Source organism: Oenanthe melanoleuca, chromosome 6, assembly GCF_029582105.1.
Source record: "Oenanthe melanoleuca isolate GR-GAL-2019-014 chromosome 6, OMel1.0, whole genome shotgun sequence".
NCBI classification, from domain to species: domain Eukaryota; kingdom Metazoa; phylum Chordata; class Aves; order Passeriformes; family Muscicapidae; genus Oenanthe; species Oenanthe melanoleuca.
The window spans coordinates 5,999,412-6,016,369 of NC_079340.1; the positions used below are offsets into that span (position 1 = coordinate 5,999,412).

The 16,958-nt window shown below is 42.1% G+C and overlaps 1 protein-coding gene across 6 annotated transcripts in view; it reads left to right on the forward strand.

The window, feature by feature from the left end:
* The window catches only part of RTKN2 (rhotekin 2), a 65,948-nt gene that overhangs the window by 765 nt on the left and 48,225 nt on the right, over window positions 1-16,958 (forward strand). For 3 of the 6 annotated variants that reach the window (XM_056494749.1, XM_056494743.1, XM_056494747.1), the window contains exon 1: window positions 16,469-16,553. The exons of 1 other annotated variant lie outside the window; for it this stretch is intronic. In XM_056494749.1, coding sequence (XP_056350724.1) covers window positions 16,512-16,553 — 42 coding nt within the window. In that variant the 5' untranslated portion in view covers window positions 16,469-16,511. Of the gene's footprint in view, window positions 1-11,724; window positions 12,426-15,803; window positions 15,973-16,067; window positions 16,304-16,468; window positions 16,554-16,958 lie in introns of those variants that run through there. 2 more of the 6 variants (XM_056494744.1, XM_056494746.1) reach the window with 2 other exon arrangements.

A 16,958-nucleotide genomic window follows, 5' to 3' on the forward strand; every position in this document is an offset into this window, starting at 1 on the left:
GGGCATCCACAACATCTCTGGAAACGTGTCAGTGTTTCACTGCTCTCATTGCACAAAATTTCTTCCTTTATCTAGTCTAAATATACTCTGGATCTAAATCCATGTGATTGATATTAGAGAACCCTGCCAATACGTCCCCTGAATAGGGAGATGTGCTTCTAAACTGTTTTTATGCCACAGATATGTGTTTGTTTTATAAATTTTTAAAACATGATCAAGGCTGACTGTAGAGTAGCAGCCTTTTTGAGGTAATAGTGAAATGTTGCTCTTCCTAAACCTAGTTTGTGAGGCTATTCTGGTAATATGCTGCAGATTTTTTTTTGTTACTGTGTGAGTACTGCAGTAAAGTTTAATTCTGTACTACTATGTCTGTTCCTTGAGTGCAATATACAGGCAGAGTCTTAAACACTGAGAAAATCTGAGCAGATTGATAGATACCTTTGATGTGATTAAGACATTCCCAGTAAATTATTCAGCAGATGGTACATCAAAGGGAGTTACTCAAACTGCTTTTCAGAGCTTCAGCTAATCTCTGAAGTGTGTGGGCTACCATCTAGGCTGCAACATTCTGCATGAATTAGTTGTCCTTTATACCCTTGCCTAAATGTGTTGATTTGCCCTTCTTTTACCATCAAGCAGTACCAAAACCCAGAAAAGAGGTCAGGAGGGAATAGCTTTTAACCATGTTTGCCTCCAGATTTGGGACTCCTGACTGTTTTTTTCTTAGGAGTACAACTCTGACAAAATGTAACCTTGTTTTGGTTCCCACTTTTTTGGCTGCTGTCCTCTACTGTCCATTATCTCTTTCTGTTGTGCCCATTGCCTTCCTATCTCCTCTATATCACAGGTATTCAGTGCTGATGCTCCAAGGTACAGGTGAATGCTATACAGGTGTGGTGAACTTAGCATGATGGGTTGCTTCATCCACATTTAGAAGAGGTGGCACTCACCTGCCCTCTCCAGCTGACAGTAATGAGAGCCCTCATTCATGGTCTTAACAGAAAATGTCGATGGCTTTGAAAGAGCCCATTGTTCTGCAGCCTAAACTATATGGTTTTGGCCAGTTAGATCTGAAATCAGACAACCATTTAGCCCCAGAAATTCTTCTTTCAAGATTTCTCAGGGTTACTTGCATTCCAACTATTTGTTTTGCTGGATTGGGATCCAGCTCCTCATGTCTTCAGTTTTCAATTCCTGATGCTGCCATTTGGATGTCCAGTCATTCTCCCAGCATTTGGGTAGGAACAGACTCCCTTTAATATACCAGTAACTGTGTATTTTATAGCAGAGAATGTGCATCGGCCATTATATGTCTGAGATTTATCCTCTGTAATTTAAATCTGGAGTGGGTAGAATCTACCCCTATCACAAAAAGGCCAAATTGACACAGCCATAATGTAGGACTCCGTGAAATTCTGCCAGCTGCTGGGGAGGCGTTATCCAGTTTATTTGTATATGTCTCTCTCTTTCAAAATCTTTTTAAACACTTTGTAGTATAATTTCCAGAAGAATAAAAGTAACTTAAATGAAAGCAGCATGTACCAACCTGTTTGGTGCTGTAAGGAAGGTAGAATATTCATACTATTCAGCCTTTTTTCAGGTAGTGGTCTGTAGCTGTTTTCAGAATCCCATCTGACCTTAGAATAGGTTAAAGCTTCCTTAAAGCTGATGATTCCACTTTACTGAAGGTAGATAGAAAAGGGAGTATTATAAAACTGGTTTTCTTTTCAAGCATTACTGTACTTGTTTATCTTCTGATATTTTATTTTTCCTATTCTAAATGAGGAACTGTCACGGTGTGACTTGGGTTTGCCAACTTTAATATATTTAATTTTTTTTTAGAGACAGGACCCAGGTAGTAGAGACAAGGCAGGCTTAAAACTTAGAAAGGTATAAGAAGAAATTTATTAATAACACAAAAAAATATTTAGAATAAGGTCCTTAGATTGTTCTCTCCTCCCCTTCATTCAACATTTCTTACCAACAAACATAAAGAGAGCACTTCAGTCAGTGATACATTTAAATAATCAGTTCAGTTCACTTAAGAGAGAAAAGTCCCTTTTTATGGTTATGGCTTAGGGGGTGTCTTCACCTTCACAATCTACATCTGCCTGGGAAAATATTGTAGATTATGACTCTCCTCCCACTTTTTTACACTCCTTCCAGAGCTGTGCAATGGGTTATGTTACACATATGGGGTACTACTTTTAAAGGCAGGCTGCTGAAAAACAAGATTCTCTTCATCTCCTCCACTATCAAATGTTTCTGTCCTTATTCCACTCCCAGAACAGAGAGAGCTCCAATTTTCCAAGGCAAAAAGTCTTTTTCTCAAGCAGCTCAAACCTCCTTAAGTATATTTTACAGTTTAAAGGAAGTTTAGTGAAGTCACAATCCCCTTAGCCCACAAAAAAAAAAGGTTTTCAGCTACTTATCAGTTTGCATCTTTTCAATCTCTTCCTACCAGGAACTTTATCTTCATTCTGCTGACCTTTGTAGTCTCCATGCTTTAATTTCTTTTCATTCAGGGAATGCTTAGGAGATCGAGGATCTTATCCAGGCATAAAGAAGTTACAATTGTATCCAGATTGTTAAGAAACTACACGGGCTGGAGGCCTCTTCTCTCAGAACGAGGAGGGGAGGGGGGAAGGGAGAGCCTTTGGTGGCTCCCCGATCCCCCCTGCTCAGCCATGCCCCATGGAGAGGGGAGCTCCGGGCAGTGGGGCCATGCGGTCAGGGAGAGGGGGGGGCCGGGACCATGCGGCCGGGCCGGGCTCCCGAGCTGGGAGCCCCGCAGAGCCGGGGCACCGGGCCGGACTCCAGGCCGAGCCCAGAGCCGGGCCGCAGCCCCCCGGTCGGGGACCACCACCTCCGGAGACCGGAAGCTAAAAAAGAGAAAGCAAAGCTGCTCCACTGTGATTTGTGAAAGCGAAATAACTTTTCATTGGTTTCCCGAGCTGTCCATCACCAAATCAGCTCTCTGATTGGTGGCAGCAGCCCACAGGGGAAGCTCCCAGGGACGGGAGAGCCCCTCCCACTTCCCAGGCTCATGGAGCCTTCCCTGAGGTGAATCTACCCCTCCCCCCAAGCACATGAAACCAGCACAGGAACATAGGTGACTCAGTTTTGTTTTCACTTGCTCCTCAGACTCTCAATGCTGCAATGTTTGTGGGAGCCTTTTTTATGTGGTGTAGAACTGGATTTCCTTGTTTGTGTACTGGTTTGCTTTGAAAAGGAATGTCAAAAATTTTTGTCTGTCCCTTTCACGCCCATGCTTCCCACACAGGTCTTCATTGCATGATCTAATTTATAGGAGACATGAATTTTCACAGAGTCACTTTTTGAGAAGTTTTTATATGGTAATATAAAAAACACAAAGCTATACATCCGTTACCACTGCATACAGATGGGGCTGGGAGTTTGGCTCTTGTTCTGTCCCCTCATGCTGGAAAGCTGTGCCTGAAATAGGTATGCCTATTCAGCTCAGTTAATTTGTATGCTAGGAAGTGCTGTGTTTTTCTTGGTGTTTGAGTGTGAACCACAGATGCACGTAACTTGAGCAGCTGAAACTTACCTGCATTTAATACTTGCCATCTTCCTGTTTATTGAGAGAAAGTAAGAAGTGAGTAGTAAAATCTAAGGAAAGACCTTAAAAACTTGAAACAAGTATTTGAGTGACTTATGTGGCAGTGGTGCCTTAGATGAGGATTCATGTTACCTCTGATATATTCAGGAATCATCAAAGATACAACAGTGTTAATTTTGCTGCCACTGGCACTCATAAACACACAGTAGGAAAGAGTCTTTTGGTGGTGCATTTTAGCATACTGATTGAATAGCATTCTGCTTGCAGGGAGAATGAACAGGAGGAAGGAGAAGATGAATGTATGAGTTGAGTTTGTGACTGTTTGGTGCTGGTTAGTGTTGCCTTCTCCTCCTTTTGAGGGGGACTTAAATCTGAGTGTCAGTCTTCCATCTTTCGAAATCATACATAAAGTTAAGTCTGTGTTTTCAAATGAGTTGTCACAGCATCAAGAGAGGCACCATACTGCAAGACTGCCCTTGGTCCTGCAGCAGCTTATCCTGCCTGGTTTGCAATCAGCTTCCAACCTTCCTGCAGGCTCTTCAAACTCATTATTGTCCTGATAGGAAACCCCTGGCTGGAGCTGACTCCAGAAAGTTGTTGAGCTTTCCTCTTCTCTACCCATACTGTTGTATGCTCCTGTGGGAAAATAAAGGGCTCTCTTATGGGTTGATTTGCATCATTTAGTCCATACATGGTGAGAGTTCTCAGGTGTGAGATGGCTGTGGGTATATTTTCCAAAAGACAGGAGAAGACGGACTGTGGGGAGAAGTGTCAGCAGTAGATATGGCTGAAACTTCTGCCGTTTTGATTTTTCTACCAAAAGAGTGACTTCAATTAGTTAGGAGGATAAAGAAAATATAACTAACACCTCTTGAGAGGAAAAGCTGGGGGGGGGGGGGCGGGGCTTGCCTTCTAGCCAAGTGACTCTTTACTGTGCTTATTTTGAAAGGGAAGAGGAACATACTGAGTTTCCAAGTGCCTCTTCTACAGAGGTCAAAAGTCTAAGCTCTAACATTCATGAGAATAAACTGGAGCCTTTTAACAAAGCCATTTTGCTCCATTTTGCTCCTGCTCCTCATATGAGCAGCCACAATGTAGCAGCACCTCTGTCTACAGCACTGGGGCTGTCAGGTCAGTAGGACACCTAACAGCAACTGGAGAGGGTCAGGACATCACTGACAGCAGCAAGGGACAAACGTATCATGGATCTCTGCAGAAATGGGCCTATATTTACATCTGGTATTTTGTGCCAAATGGCCTATGTTAAAGCAATGAGGTGAGTTTGTTGTCTTTCGAGGGATAATTTTATTTATGTTGTGATAATGAATGCTACCCTTTGCAATTGCTAAATCTGCAGTGTTCAGTGCAAGGGGGTGGACCATCTTTAATACCACCTTGAAGGCCCTACCTGTGAGCATGCGAAAAGGTTCTGTCAAATGGTTTTATGCACAAAGGAGATTCTTCTCAAAAGAAGGCTCTGAAGTCAATGACATGTTCTTATTCACAGGAGCTAAAAAGTGCAGTGAACTAAAGATATGCAGGCAGGTAGTAAACAAATAAACAAACTGTGCTCTAGATAATTTAACAGATATGTATCCTTGGAAAAATTGAATAAATAAAAGGCACAGTCCTTGGGAAATACTGTGCTCCTGCCACTGCCACATGTGCAGTGAAACATAGATATATTTACAATTTGAAAGATAGGTAAGAGTTAATATGCAAAAACATTCCTGAAAACACATTTTCACATACACACCTATCTCTCAGGCAGTAGGTCTTGAAGACTGCGTGACTACACACTTCTAGCTCCATCTGAGGCTGGGAACTGAAAGAAGGATTGGGAAGGTGTTGGGAAGGATGAAAAATTAACAGAAAAGTTTTACAGATATACAGATGGTTCTATAGAAATGAAAACAAGTTTTGATATATAAAAGATGCTTTTAGGGCCAGTTGTTGCTGAAACAGCTGAGAGAACAAAGGTTTAGTTGAGTTGGAAGAGTTTTATGACTAAAGTCCAAAGACTAAGTGGCCTTCAAACAAAAGGTTAAGTCTCCTTCAAATAAGACATGTTTTCTACCAAGCATAAAGGTATAGGCAGACAGAAGGATGTTTTTTACCAAAGCTAGAAGAAATTTCCACTGCTAAACAAGTCTCAAAGTTTAACACTAGCTACTAACTCAGATGATTGGCTAGTCACTAACATAATATGGTAATTTTAGCAGTTTTGATAGGTTATATGTAAATGTAAAAGGTATTGTGTATGATGCTGATTGGTTTTTATGTAATAAGATGCACAGCAGAGAAGGTGATATAATGCTTTGCAACATGAATAGAAGGAGGCTTCAAGACGCTGCTTGCCTATTGCCAGCAGCTATAGGCTCACCCAAGACCCACAACTGCTGTAACCTTATCTGTGCAATAAACAGATCTTAAGAGCTGTCTGAAGTCTCCATTTCTCTATCAGGCTCTTACAGCATGTGTTATCCAAAGGAAAAAAATGCATTGTGCCATGGTTTTATAGACTGAAAACCGAATCAAGTCAGTACTAATCAATTAAAATTTATTAGAGCAAGTGACAGTAAGCAAACAGCGCTGGGCGGCCGGGAGTCTCTGCTACACAAACAGCGTGCGATTCCCTCTCCCCCCATGGTCTTTTATGTAGCTCCATTCCAGCTGACTGTCCTTCCTTGGAGTACTCTGCGTCTGTAGTCTGTCTCCTGGTGGTCGCAGCAGGGGGGGAAGCGCCCGATTCTTTCTTGCTGGTTCCTCCTAGCCTAGGGAAGAATTCTCAAAAACCGGTTAACCAACTTCTGTTGTCAGCAGAAGGTATGCATACCGTGCTCAGTGATTTGAAACTATGTGGTCAAAGTCTACACCCGTCTCACCCCCTGCTGAAATTCATTGTTCCTTACTAGGAGTTTTAATGAACTAAGTGCTTATACTGTATCACAATGGTGTTTTCTATCTTTTCCTCAAATTTCTTGCCCCCAGATGGCTGCTAACTTTATATAGCTTGCAGCCAAGAATCCTTCCACAAGGAGCAGGAACAGGGCCTGAACTGATCTTATCCAAATGGGGCTTGGTTCCATCTCCAAACTGATTCATGCCTATGTTAAACTCAGGTGAGCCTTCCCAGCATGCAGAATTCCCCATGCAGTTTCTCTCAAAGGCTTACGTGAAAGCTGCAATGCTACCCGGGATTAGAGACTGCTGCCTATTCTCTTCTGAAACATTTTATCCCAAACTCAGGCTATTTGGTTAGATCAATAAATTTAGTTTAGAAATGCCCAGAAGTGAAATCATTAGTAAAAAGAGAATGATTCATTCCTTACAAAAATCTGATCCCTCAGAGGCATAGCTTGGAGAAGCTTGTTTGCCATGGATGACTTTCTAGCCAGCTGTTAAGATGACTGTCAGTAAAGAACACTTGGTGGCACATAAACCATTATGGTGCCAAATATGTATGAAACTTATTACCTCCAAAATTGTCAAAGAAATTCTCCACCAACCTAGCAATGTCATGTAATAATTTGAAAGAAATACCTAAAAATTTGTGTAACTAGGATGGTAATGAAAAAGAACCTGTTAAGATTAGTAATGTGTGTACTGCCTGCATGAAAGCTGCCAATGAAGTTCTGGGTGCTTCAGTGTCTGGTGGTGTCAAGTGGCTGTTTAAATCCATTCAGCAAGAGAATGTACTTGTCTGTGTAGCAGGCAGATGTAGCAACACGTGTGTGTGAAGGAACCTGTCCCTCACAAAAGCATGAGAGAGATGTACTTTTGGAGAGAGACTTTAAGCAACACAAAGGGCAGATGAGAAGCAACAGCCCACTTGGATCTTTCAAAGCTCCCTCCTGGGCTGATGTTTAAAGAGGAAAGTTAATACACTTCTGAAGGCAGCTGTATGACAGAACAAGGGTATTTAAAAAAAATTAAGACTGTGTTGTGAATGTCCACACTATGAAATAAATTAAGAAAAAATGGTCTCCATGTTAGGTAGTGGCTTGCTTTTGCTGGTGTTTTCTCCCACTAATTATAGTGCCTATCTATGTAAGTGGGGTGACTTAGTGTTGTAGAGGTTGTTGATAGACAGGGAAGACATTCCTGAACAGGGAAGGAATAAAAGAAAGAGAGATTTTACATGTTGGTTAAAGCAGCCTTAGTGCAGAAACACTGTTAGCAAAAAATATTTGGGGATCATCTTGAACAGGTGTCATTCTGTATCGAACTTCTATAACTCCCCCTCTGGATCTGCATTAGCTCTTTGAAGAACCTATTATGAAAAATGTACTTGCTGTTGGTTTTTCTTTAAATATCCTGATTGCTTTTTGATGACACTGTACAAACACACGCTTAGAATCAAGTGCTAGAAATAGCTTCCTAGAACTCAAATTGATTTTTAGATAAGAAAGTAAACACGTGCATGTGTGCAAGTCATGCATGCATCCAGGCAGAACTAGTTATTTTTATTCTTCTAGATGAAATTGTCTGTAAAAACATGAGGTGCTATTTATTGTTACCATGATTTTAATTTAAAATGCTAACAGTGACATGAAGTGTTCTCTCAGCTCATTTAACAGGCTGTGAAATGGTTAGAAGGATGATAGAAATGTCTGACAAACCAACCTCAGGTAAAATGTAATCACTCATATTTGCTACTCAACCCCCAATTTTTTTGTAATGATGAGTAAAAATGGGTCATCTTGTTAGGCAAAAAAACATTATCATTAGCAAGAAATGTTTCCATCTCACATTGAGGAAAACATAGGCACAGCCCAGTTTCATCCCCTCCCCATGGTTTGACTTTGAGAGGAACTGGAGTAGGGGAAAAAATAGCTGGACTGGTTTCCTCCAGTGCAGCTGTGGTAAGCTTGAAGAGAAGGTGCACTGCTTGTCACCTCAGCCATGGGGGTCTCTGGAGGGTCCTTTGCAGCAAACTTCTCCCCTGGGATCCTTCTATCCTATGAAAATGATATCTTAGTTCCTCCTACGTGTGAATGACAATTTCGATCCAACATCACAGTGATTCCACAAAACAGCATCACCTGTATAAAAGATGTAGTCTGACTCTGGCCTTATTCCCCAGGAACAGCCTTACATCCTGTTGGGGTCCCACTATTGGCTGTGATGTGACAAATACTTTTGTTGTATTCTGGCTCTTTTGAGGTTTCAAGGAGGCAAGTTATTTCACAGTGGCATTGCACTCTGAGGGGCAGAGGAAGAGACTGGATTTAGGGAGAAGGTTGGTGGAGGCACAGCAGCTAGGGATGCTGAGAATGGAAAAATTATCTGGCACTTCTAAAAACTTAAATCCTTTTATCCCTATGGATGTATTTCTTTAATCTAAGCACTTGGGTGGACAAACTGTTCAATATTTTTTCAGTATCTATTTCTGTAAGAAACAGGACATAATTTGCAAGCTAGATTTTCCTTAAGAACCAGAAGCTTAAAATCTCTGATAAAAATTTCCAACCAGGAATGATTATTATGTTGCACATATCATTAAATATATTGATAGTAATGAGACTTTTTTTTTTTTTTTTTTTTTAATGTGCTATTTTCATGAGATAGCATTTACCTTAATCCTTCTTGCTTTGGCTTGCTATTTCTTGGCCTGATCTGTATGACAAATGCCCATTTATGGAGCTGGAACCCAACTCAGGACTTAGAAAAATAGAGAAAAACTACAGCTTTGTGGCAAGGCAGGAAAAACTAAAGAGCTGCAGATGGTCATAGCCCCAAGTGTGGCTGGGAAAACTACTGAGACAAACCAATTTTGTACTAATGAGAAACATTTTTTAGGGCAAAGTGAGAGTTTGCAGTGAAGTATAGATCCCTATCCATGCTCCTTTGAATATCCTCCCTGAGCCTGGATCAAAACAATCCAAATAGTGTGTGAAATCCAAAGAAATTAATTTACACTGGGCTATTGGGCCTCAGTTATTGGGACAGCTGACACCTCAAGATGTGCAGTGGTAAGGGTGAGTTGCTATTTACTTCTTTAGCAATGCTGCAGTGCAGTGGGAACTTGAGTGCAAGTGGCTGCACAGAGGGCAGCTAATGTTGCTTGGTCTCCAGAGCACATTGCTTTGCCGTTTTTCTCTGCCTAGATACCTGTATTCCAGTACTTGGAAGAAATCAGACCAAATTACAAACTCGCTTCAGATGAAGATCGTTTCCAAGTATTGTATTCTGCAGAGATATTGTACATTGTTTGGGAAAAACAAATAGACCATCTGCAAATACTCAGCCTGTCTGCCTTCAGGAAAAAAAATAATTATGCCAATCCCAAGAGCTAACTGGAGAATTGCTCCTTCTACCTGGGTGACTGCCATCAGAAGTGGGCTTATATCTGCTCTCACTGCAATAGTTGGAAGTCCTCTGTCTACCAAAATGATATTCTGACATTATTTTTTCATATAGGAGCTTATCTTTAAATTTGTGATATTCTCAGTGTACTTGTTCTCCATTTCAGATTCAAAGTGGCAATCCATTAAATGATCCAGTGACTTCTCACTTTCCTGTGCAAAATCCATTGGGATAAAATTCTAACAGGCCTAACCCTGAAACCAGAACACAGAGTGCCCAGTTAGATTCTCCCATGACACAAGCTGGTGACTTCACCAGCACACTGCCTAGCAAACATTTGGATGCAGCTGTCTCAGATATTTTATATACTAAATGCCTGCAGTAAATGCCCTAGAAAACAAACCAGGACTCTGTAACCAGCAGAGGAATCCTGGTGAATGGCATGATAAGGAAGTGACAGTGTAGAATCTCTTGAAAACACTCCTTGTATGGAATGTCTCCATAATACGGAGCTGAAAGGACTTCTCTAGTTTTAAACTGCAGCATTATTTTTGTGTGACCATTTCTTTGCGTGTATAAATGTCCCATTATTAGCAATGGATCCAAGCAGCTAATTTCAACCTTTGATTCTGAAAGGATTAAGATAACCTCATTCCTTCAATGGCTGTAAAGATAGAAAGTGGAATAGAAAAGATAGCCCACAAATATTTCTAAACTTAGGGAAAGGCTGCAAAACTTATACTTTGTTAGACATTGTGTGTCCACATTGTTTCTCAGCTGGAGAAAGGCTTCTAGTGAAGCTGTCAGTCACCTGTAAGGATCCTTGTCCAACAGATACTTCTGATGGAGTTGATTCTGTACCTGTGTGGGAGCCACATGTGAATTGATTTCAAAACCAATGCCCCTGGTCTCCCAAGCAGAAACAGAAGAATACCTGTGACTGATACACCTCTGTTAGTCACTCAACCACTGCCTTGGGCATGGGCAACTTTTAGATGTAGAGGATGATCAAACTGCAGTTCAGTCATGCAATGTTTAATTTAATTGTCAAGGTTTTCAAGTTTGATCTCAGGAACTGTTTTCCAAATTCATATGGGGATGGATTTTATGTAACTTACAATTTCTGTTATGAAATGTATTTATCTCTTATGGTGATTCAAAAAGGCTACATTAATTTAATCTGAAGGCATTTCCATATAAGATTGACATCAGGAATACTGGAAGGAGTTTCTGGCCTCTTATGTGGAAAAAAGGAAATATAATTCCTTGTACTTTCTCAACCTTCTACAGTTTCTTTTAGAAATTCTATAGGAACTTTCAATAATCAACAAAATAGTTCATTGAAGCACCTTGGTATCAGTGTTTAATTGGTGGCATCATAGAGAGATGTGATCTTGGTGCCACTGGGAGCACTATAACAGTTGAAGGAGAGCTGCAGAGAATAAAAAAAAACTTGACTAAAAGATGAACAAGCTCTCAGGATAAAATTAATCTGAAAACACCTGAAATAGTTCGAGTTTATTCTAAGCTGTTCTGGCCTCTCTGTCTATTGCAGAAAGATAAGGGTGATGCATCCTAGCTGACTTAGGCTTCATGTTATAGGATGACATCTTCAACGATTGGCTCCATGACCACCTTAGAGAAGATATCTACTTCACACTGCTCAGTTTGCTAAGATGGAGCCTATAAAGTTTTCTCTTGCCATAACTTTCACCATGGTAGGGTTAGGCTTTAGCTCACTGTCAGACAGATGATTATTTTTCACCTTATCCAATCAAAACTGAACCAGAAGCACATTACAATAAGGTAGTTACCCACATTTGTTTTGTAGGACTACGTTTTGCTCTTCTGCCCAACTAAGAGTGGAAAGACTTTTAACCAACCTCAACAGGCTGAAATGAAGAAATGAGTTACTGAGGCTTCAATAAGTGGTCAAGCAACCATGCTAAATTCCAGTCTCTGCCCATTTCACCAATCTATGGTGGTCACATACCATAATGTCTTGGGTTGCAATACAGGATGTGTCCAGAAATGTGTTTTCTATCACCATCTGTTGAAGCTGGTTGGTGCAGTGACCCTTATCTCCATGGCACATATTATCTGCTAATGGGCCATCTTTAAAACCAGATGGGGCAGTCATCTTTATCTTTTCCACAACCCATCCTCCCTCCAGGAAGATATCGTCTGCTGCTGGCCCATTCAGTTCCACTGTATGACTGACAAAATTACATCATCCCACTGGGAGATGCTCCAGCCAGGGGGAGGAGCCAAGACTTTCCTACCTAGATAAAAAGTGAGATTTTGAACACCAAGGCAACCTCTTTCCACTGGATTCCAGAGGAAAACTGGACCTTTCCACATCAACACTATCACTTCAGAGGAAAACTGCACCTTCTACAGGACCACTGCTTCAACTGAACCACATCTGCCACTGCAGGACTGTAGCTACCATTTAATTGGACTGCTACCAACATCCTGACTGACAGGGTTCAGGTTGTATTCTGACTCTGTCAGTGTTTTGGGTTTGTTCATTGTAAGTATTTCTATTTTAATTTTCGTAGTAAAAAACTGTTATTCTTAATTCCCACATCTTTGCCTGAGAGCCCCTTAATTTCAAAATTATAGTAATTTGGAGGGAGGGGGTTTACATTCTCCAATTCAAAGAGAAGCTTCTGCCTTTATTGGCAGAAGCCTGTCCTCCAAACCAGGACACATGGCAGTCAAAGCCAATGGCAATCAATAGAAACAGTTTGCTCTTCATTTTAAAACTAAATAAGTAGTCAGTTATAAAAAGCATTTGCAAATTCTTTGCACATGTGTCCAGTACAAATCTTCATAGATTTCCATTTAGGAAAAATCTGAAGAGGAATTGAATGCATTTCTACTGGCACATGCTGATGATATTCAAGAAGTAGGTGTTGCAAGCTGTGGGAACTAAGAATTTAAGAAAAATACTGCAGTGCTGTCAAGAGTAGGTGTAGACATTTTGTACCTGCTAAACCAAAATGATGGGCCTAACATTTAAAATAATATGTTGATCTAACACTTGAGCAGAATAGTGATTTAGATAGACAATGATCTTTTCTCTGCTATCCAGTTTCCCTAATACTAGAAGGAAGCCAAATGCTTTGCAATGCAAATCAAATGGCAAATAAAAGGATGGTGTGATTCATCTGAAAAAAAAAAAGTTTTGTTTAAGAAACCCCAGAAGGCAGGATATAGATCCCCTGTTTATTTCACTCTACCTCCTTCTGACTTCTCTGCACTAGCAGCAGTGACTGTGCAGGATTTTCCTTGTTTTGTATTCAGTGGAGGTTTGTCTGGAGAAAAAAACATGGGTACAATACCTCCTTTTTGTTGCTGTCTGCTGCATTTATTCTTCAGTTATGGAGCAAGCAGAATAGTTAGTTTCTAGCTGAATCCCAAATTTCTGGATAATGTAGATGGCATAAAGCCTTCTTCATTTCAAGTTAGCTTGTGTGCCGTAACAGCAGCAGGAGAGCTTTGTTGGAGCTTGACAGGAAGTGTGGAAAGAATATCTTACCTCATTCTAAACATGTAGAAATGTTTTTTAAAGCCTTAGTCTCAGGTTCCCTTAAAAGCTAATACTAGAAGTTTGGTGAAATGTTTAATTTTTAAATTAAGCATCGGACAGATCCACTGAGTTATAAAGCCTGATTTTATAATGAAAAAAACTAACATCTCTAGAAAGTGAATGCAACAGAGCACCAAAGCAGAAGCAGGTGCAAGAATGTGAGAAGACAGACTTTGCAGAAACACATTCCTAATGTACTGGAAAACTGGAAATTGAACCAGCTGAAAAGCAGGTATGCACTGAGCTTGAGAACATACTATTCATGTTGCTTAGGGCTGAGTTCTACACATTTAACTGCCACTGATTTCTTAAAGGCTCCAAATCAATGTCAGTAGGAGTGTGTAAGGGCTGCAGGCACAGGCCCTTTATGCTACTAGCAGTCACATTTTGGGACTCAGATTTGCTGAACAGACTGTACTGCAAAACCATGCTAATTAGCATCTAAAATTCCTGGACAACTGCCACAGATTCCTGGGAGCTGTCTACACCACCAGTAAAAATAGTTTTAGAGATGCTGATTGCCTGAAATAATTTGGGGCATAACTTGTCCTTTTGCAGTAATTTTTATTATATCCATGTAGTCATCCTGGGTTTTGACAAAACCCCGTTGGAGCTGTTCTCAGGAGTCTTGAAGGCAGTGCTTCTGCAAAGATTGAACCAATAGGTTTGTTTTAGAGTCTAACCTGAACTGCTTGGGATGATGCTTGATAGGAAGTGTTTCAGTGTGTCTTTTTTACAGGTTGTATGAATTTTCCATGGTAGGGCACTATTTGGTGAGTTGCTGAAGGGATTTTAGCAAGGCAGAGTTGCAGTAATTAAGTCCTTATTTGTTTATCTCTGCAGTAAGGTTATTATTTCCAGCTGCTCCCACAGTTTGCGTCAAAGAGTTTGAGCCATTCAGTCAAGGCTGTAGCCTGACTCAACTTCGGTCAAGCATCGATTCAATGATAATACAGTTCAGTTAACCTGAGACTTTCACTTGTTTGGTTCAATTCTGCTCTATGACATGTTACTGTTCCTAGTTTTCTTCTGTAGCCTAGAAAATTATCTGCAGATTTTTGAGGCTCGAATCCCATCCCTGATATTCAGGAGAGGCCGGACCGCACTTTAAGAGATCTGTCATACTATAGAGTAAAAGGACACTCTGATTTGTCATCTCATGTTCTCCCCTCATTTGGTGGATTGCTTTTGCTCTATCCAAAATCCTTAACTCTACAGCAGAGACAGGAGCCCAAGGCTTATTCTGGGTGGAGGATAAGTTTCAGGATTAGGTGGAAACTTTCCTTTAAACCTCCCTCAAGCCCACCCTTAGATATATTGGCTGTCCATGTACAGCTCTAAGTATCATACCTTGATTAAGCAAAAGCCTTTTGGCTCACTGATGGGATTTCTCCACTGAACAAACTGGACAAAGATTTCTTTTGGGAAAGTCACAGTAACTAAAGAACAGGAGGGAGTATCTAAACAACAGGAAAAAAAATACAGCATCCATAAATACATAACCTGGGGTAGTGTTATGAAGCAGAGCAATGCAGACTCCCCAGGCAGGTGCAAGAGAGAGCCCTTTAGTGCAAAAGCCAAGCCTTTTAAAGCAGTTAGGCCTTTATCAGTTACATTCCAATTAGGCACAACAAATATAATTCAACCAAACACCATAAACCACAATATGAACATGTAAAGGTTATATCATTTGTTCTTGAACCTCTAATTCAGCTGAGTCACTTTCCCATAGTCCTCTTCTACTTGGCTGAAGTAGCAGGCCTGAGCCATGATTTTACAAGGGTAAGAAGGCCCTTATTTTGTAGGGTTTTACCTATATGCAACATGATAGGGCTTCCCAGTTGTAGCATGAGCTTGCCAGTGGTATGCAGAGGACTTCAGAATGGCATGAAGGTATTTAATGAATATCTGAATGCCTCTCCTTGCCCTAAGAAACACAGCCCAAGATGGAGACAGGAACTCCTGAACAGCTGCCTCTGCCATCTCTGCCTCCAGGTGAGACGAACGGTCTGGAGGGAAGCAGAGCCCCCTATCCTCTGCCTTGCATCTTTGGTTCAGAAGTTCCTTCGAGGCTACCCTGCTGTGTTCGTGTCCCAATTTTTTGTAAATGTCAGGGGTCCAGCTGAACTGCTGAGCATGTATAGGAATTCCTGATGAAGCAATGAGGCTTTGAAAATTTTCCCTTCTAACTACATTTTCTTATATTTTAAGTAAGCATATGTTAGCCTGGAGACTTCTGTCTTCTGTAGAAAGCTGTTAGCAGCACTGCATTTCTCACTCATTCCAGCACATTTTATTTTCCATGAATGTTGACAGCCCCGTGCAAAGCAATGAGGATCTGTGCTTCTGACCGTCACCTGTCAAGAAGGAATTCAGAGAGGAAAGCCAAGAAATCAGGGGTGAGGTAATGGATGGGAGACACTATTTGGCTCATTTGTTTCATCTGCCGAAGACAAACAACTGAAAAACTGGCAGCAGAAGAGAGGTATGACTCCCGTTCCTCTCCAGTCAATCTCGTGAACAATTAATGTACTTTTTCTCAGTACATAACAGTATATTTGTAACAATATTTTCTACTAGTGCAGCTATTGAAGTATCTTCGTATTAAAGATGCATAATTAGATGAAGTGCAAGAGGAACCCAAGAACATGGTTAAAAATTAATGGCATGGTTTGGAGCAGCAGTGTACTGTGCTGCCGCCGGTAAACTGCCATGAACCGCTCCCTCCCGCTCTCCGTAAGAGCAGTTACCAGAAAGAGGCGGCACCGGCGTATTTCAAGAAAGTAAATAAACGAGGAAGAAAGATGCCAAGAAAGGTAGTGTCCTGGCCTTCGCTACTGGCGCTCACTTTTGTGGCTAAACATAGGGGGTTACCGTTGCCGTCAGTAGCAGACCGCAGCCACTGAGGCTGCCCTGTCGGAGCCTCGCCGGCCGCTGTCCCGCGGGGCGCTGCTGGGGCCGGGGGCGGGGCGGCCGCGGCCGTTGTTGGGGCGGGAGGTTTGAACGGCGGCGCCGCCGAGGAGGATGAGAATGATGAGGAGGCAGCGGCCGGGCGCCGCGGGGCCGGTGAGTGCTGGGGCCGGCAGGGCAGGGCAGGGCAGAGCCGACTCGGCCCGCACCCTCCGGTGCCGCGGGGCTGGTGTGGCGGGCGGTGCCCGGTTGCGGGGGGCCCGGGGGGCGGGAGCTGCGCTGTCTCCGAGCTCGGCGGGCCTGTGGTGGTCGCGGGCTGCCCGCAAACCGTAGCCGGGTGGCGGCGGTGCAGCCGCGCTCCTGAGGCACCTCCCCGAGGGCCGCGGGGGCCTCCCCGGCGGAGTTGCTGCTCTGGGCTGGGCGGAGCTGGCCCCCGGTCACCCTCACCTCCGCAGGCTCTTGGAGCTGCTCCCTTGCACCTCTTTAATCTTTCAATGGTTTTCCGATTCGTGGGATTTTTTTTAAAAACTCCAATAAGTTGAACTTGGGAGTGTCTGTGAA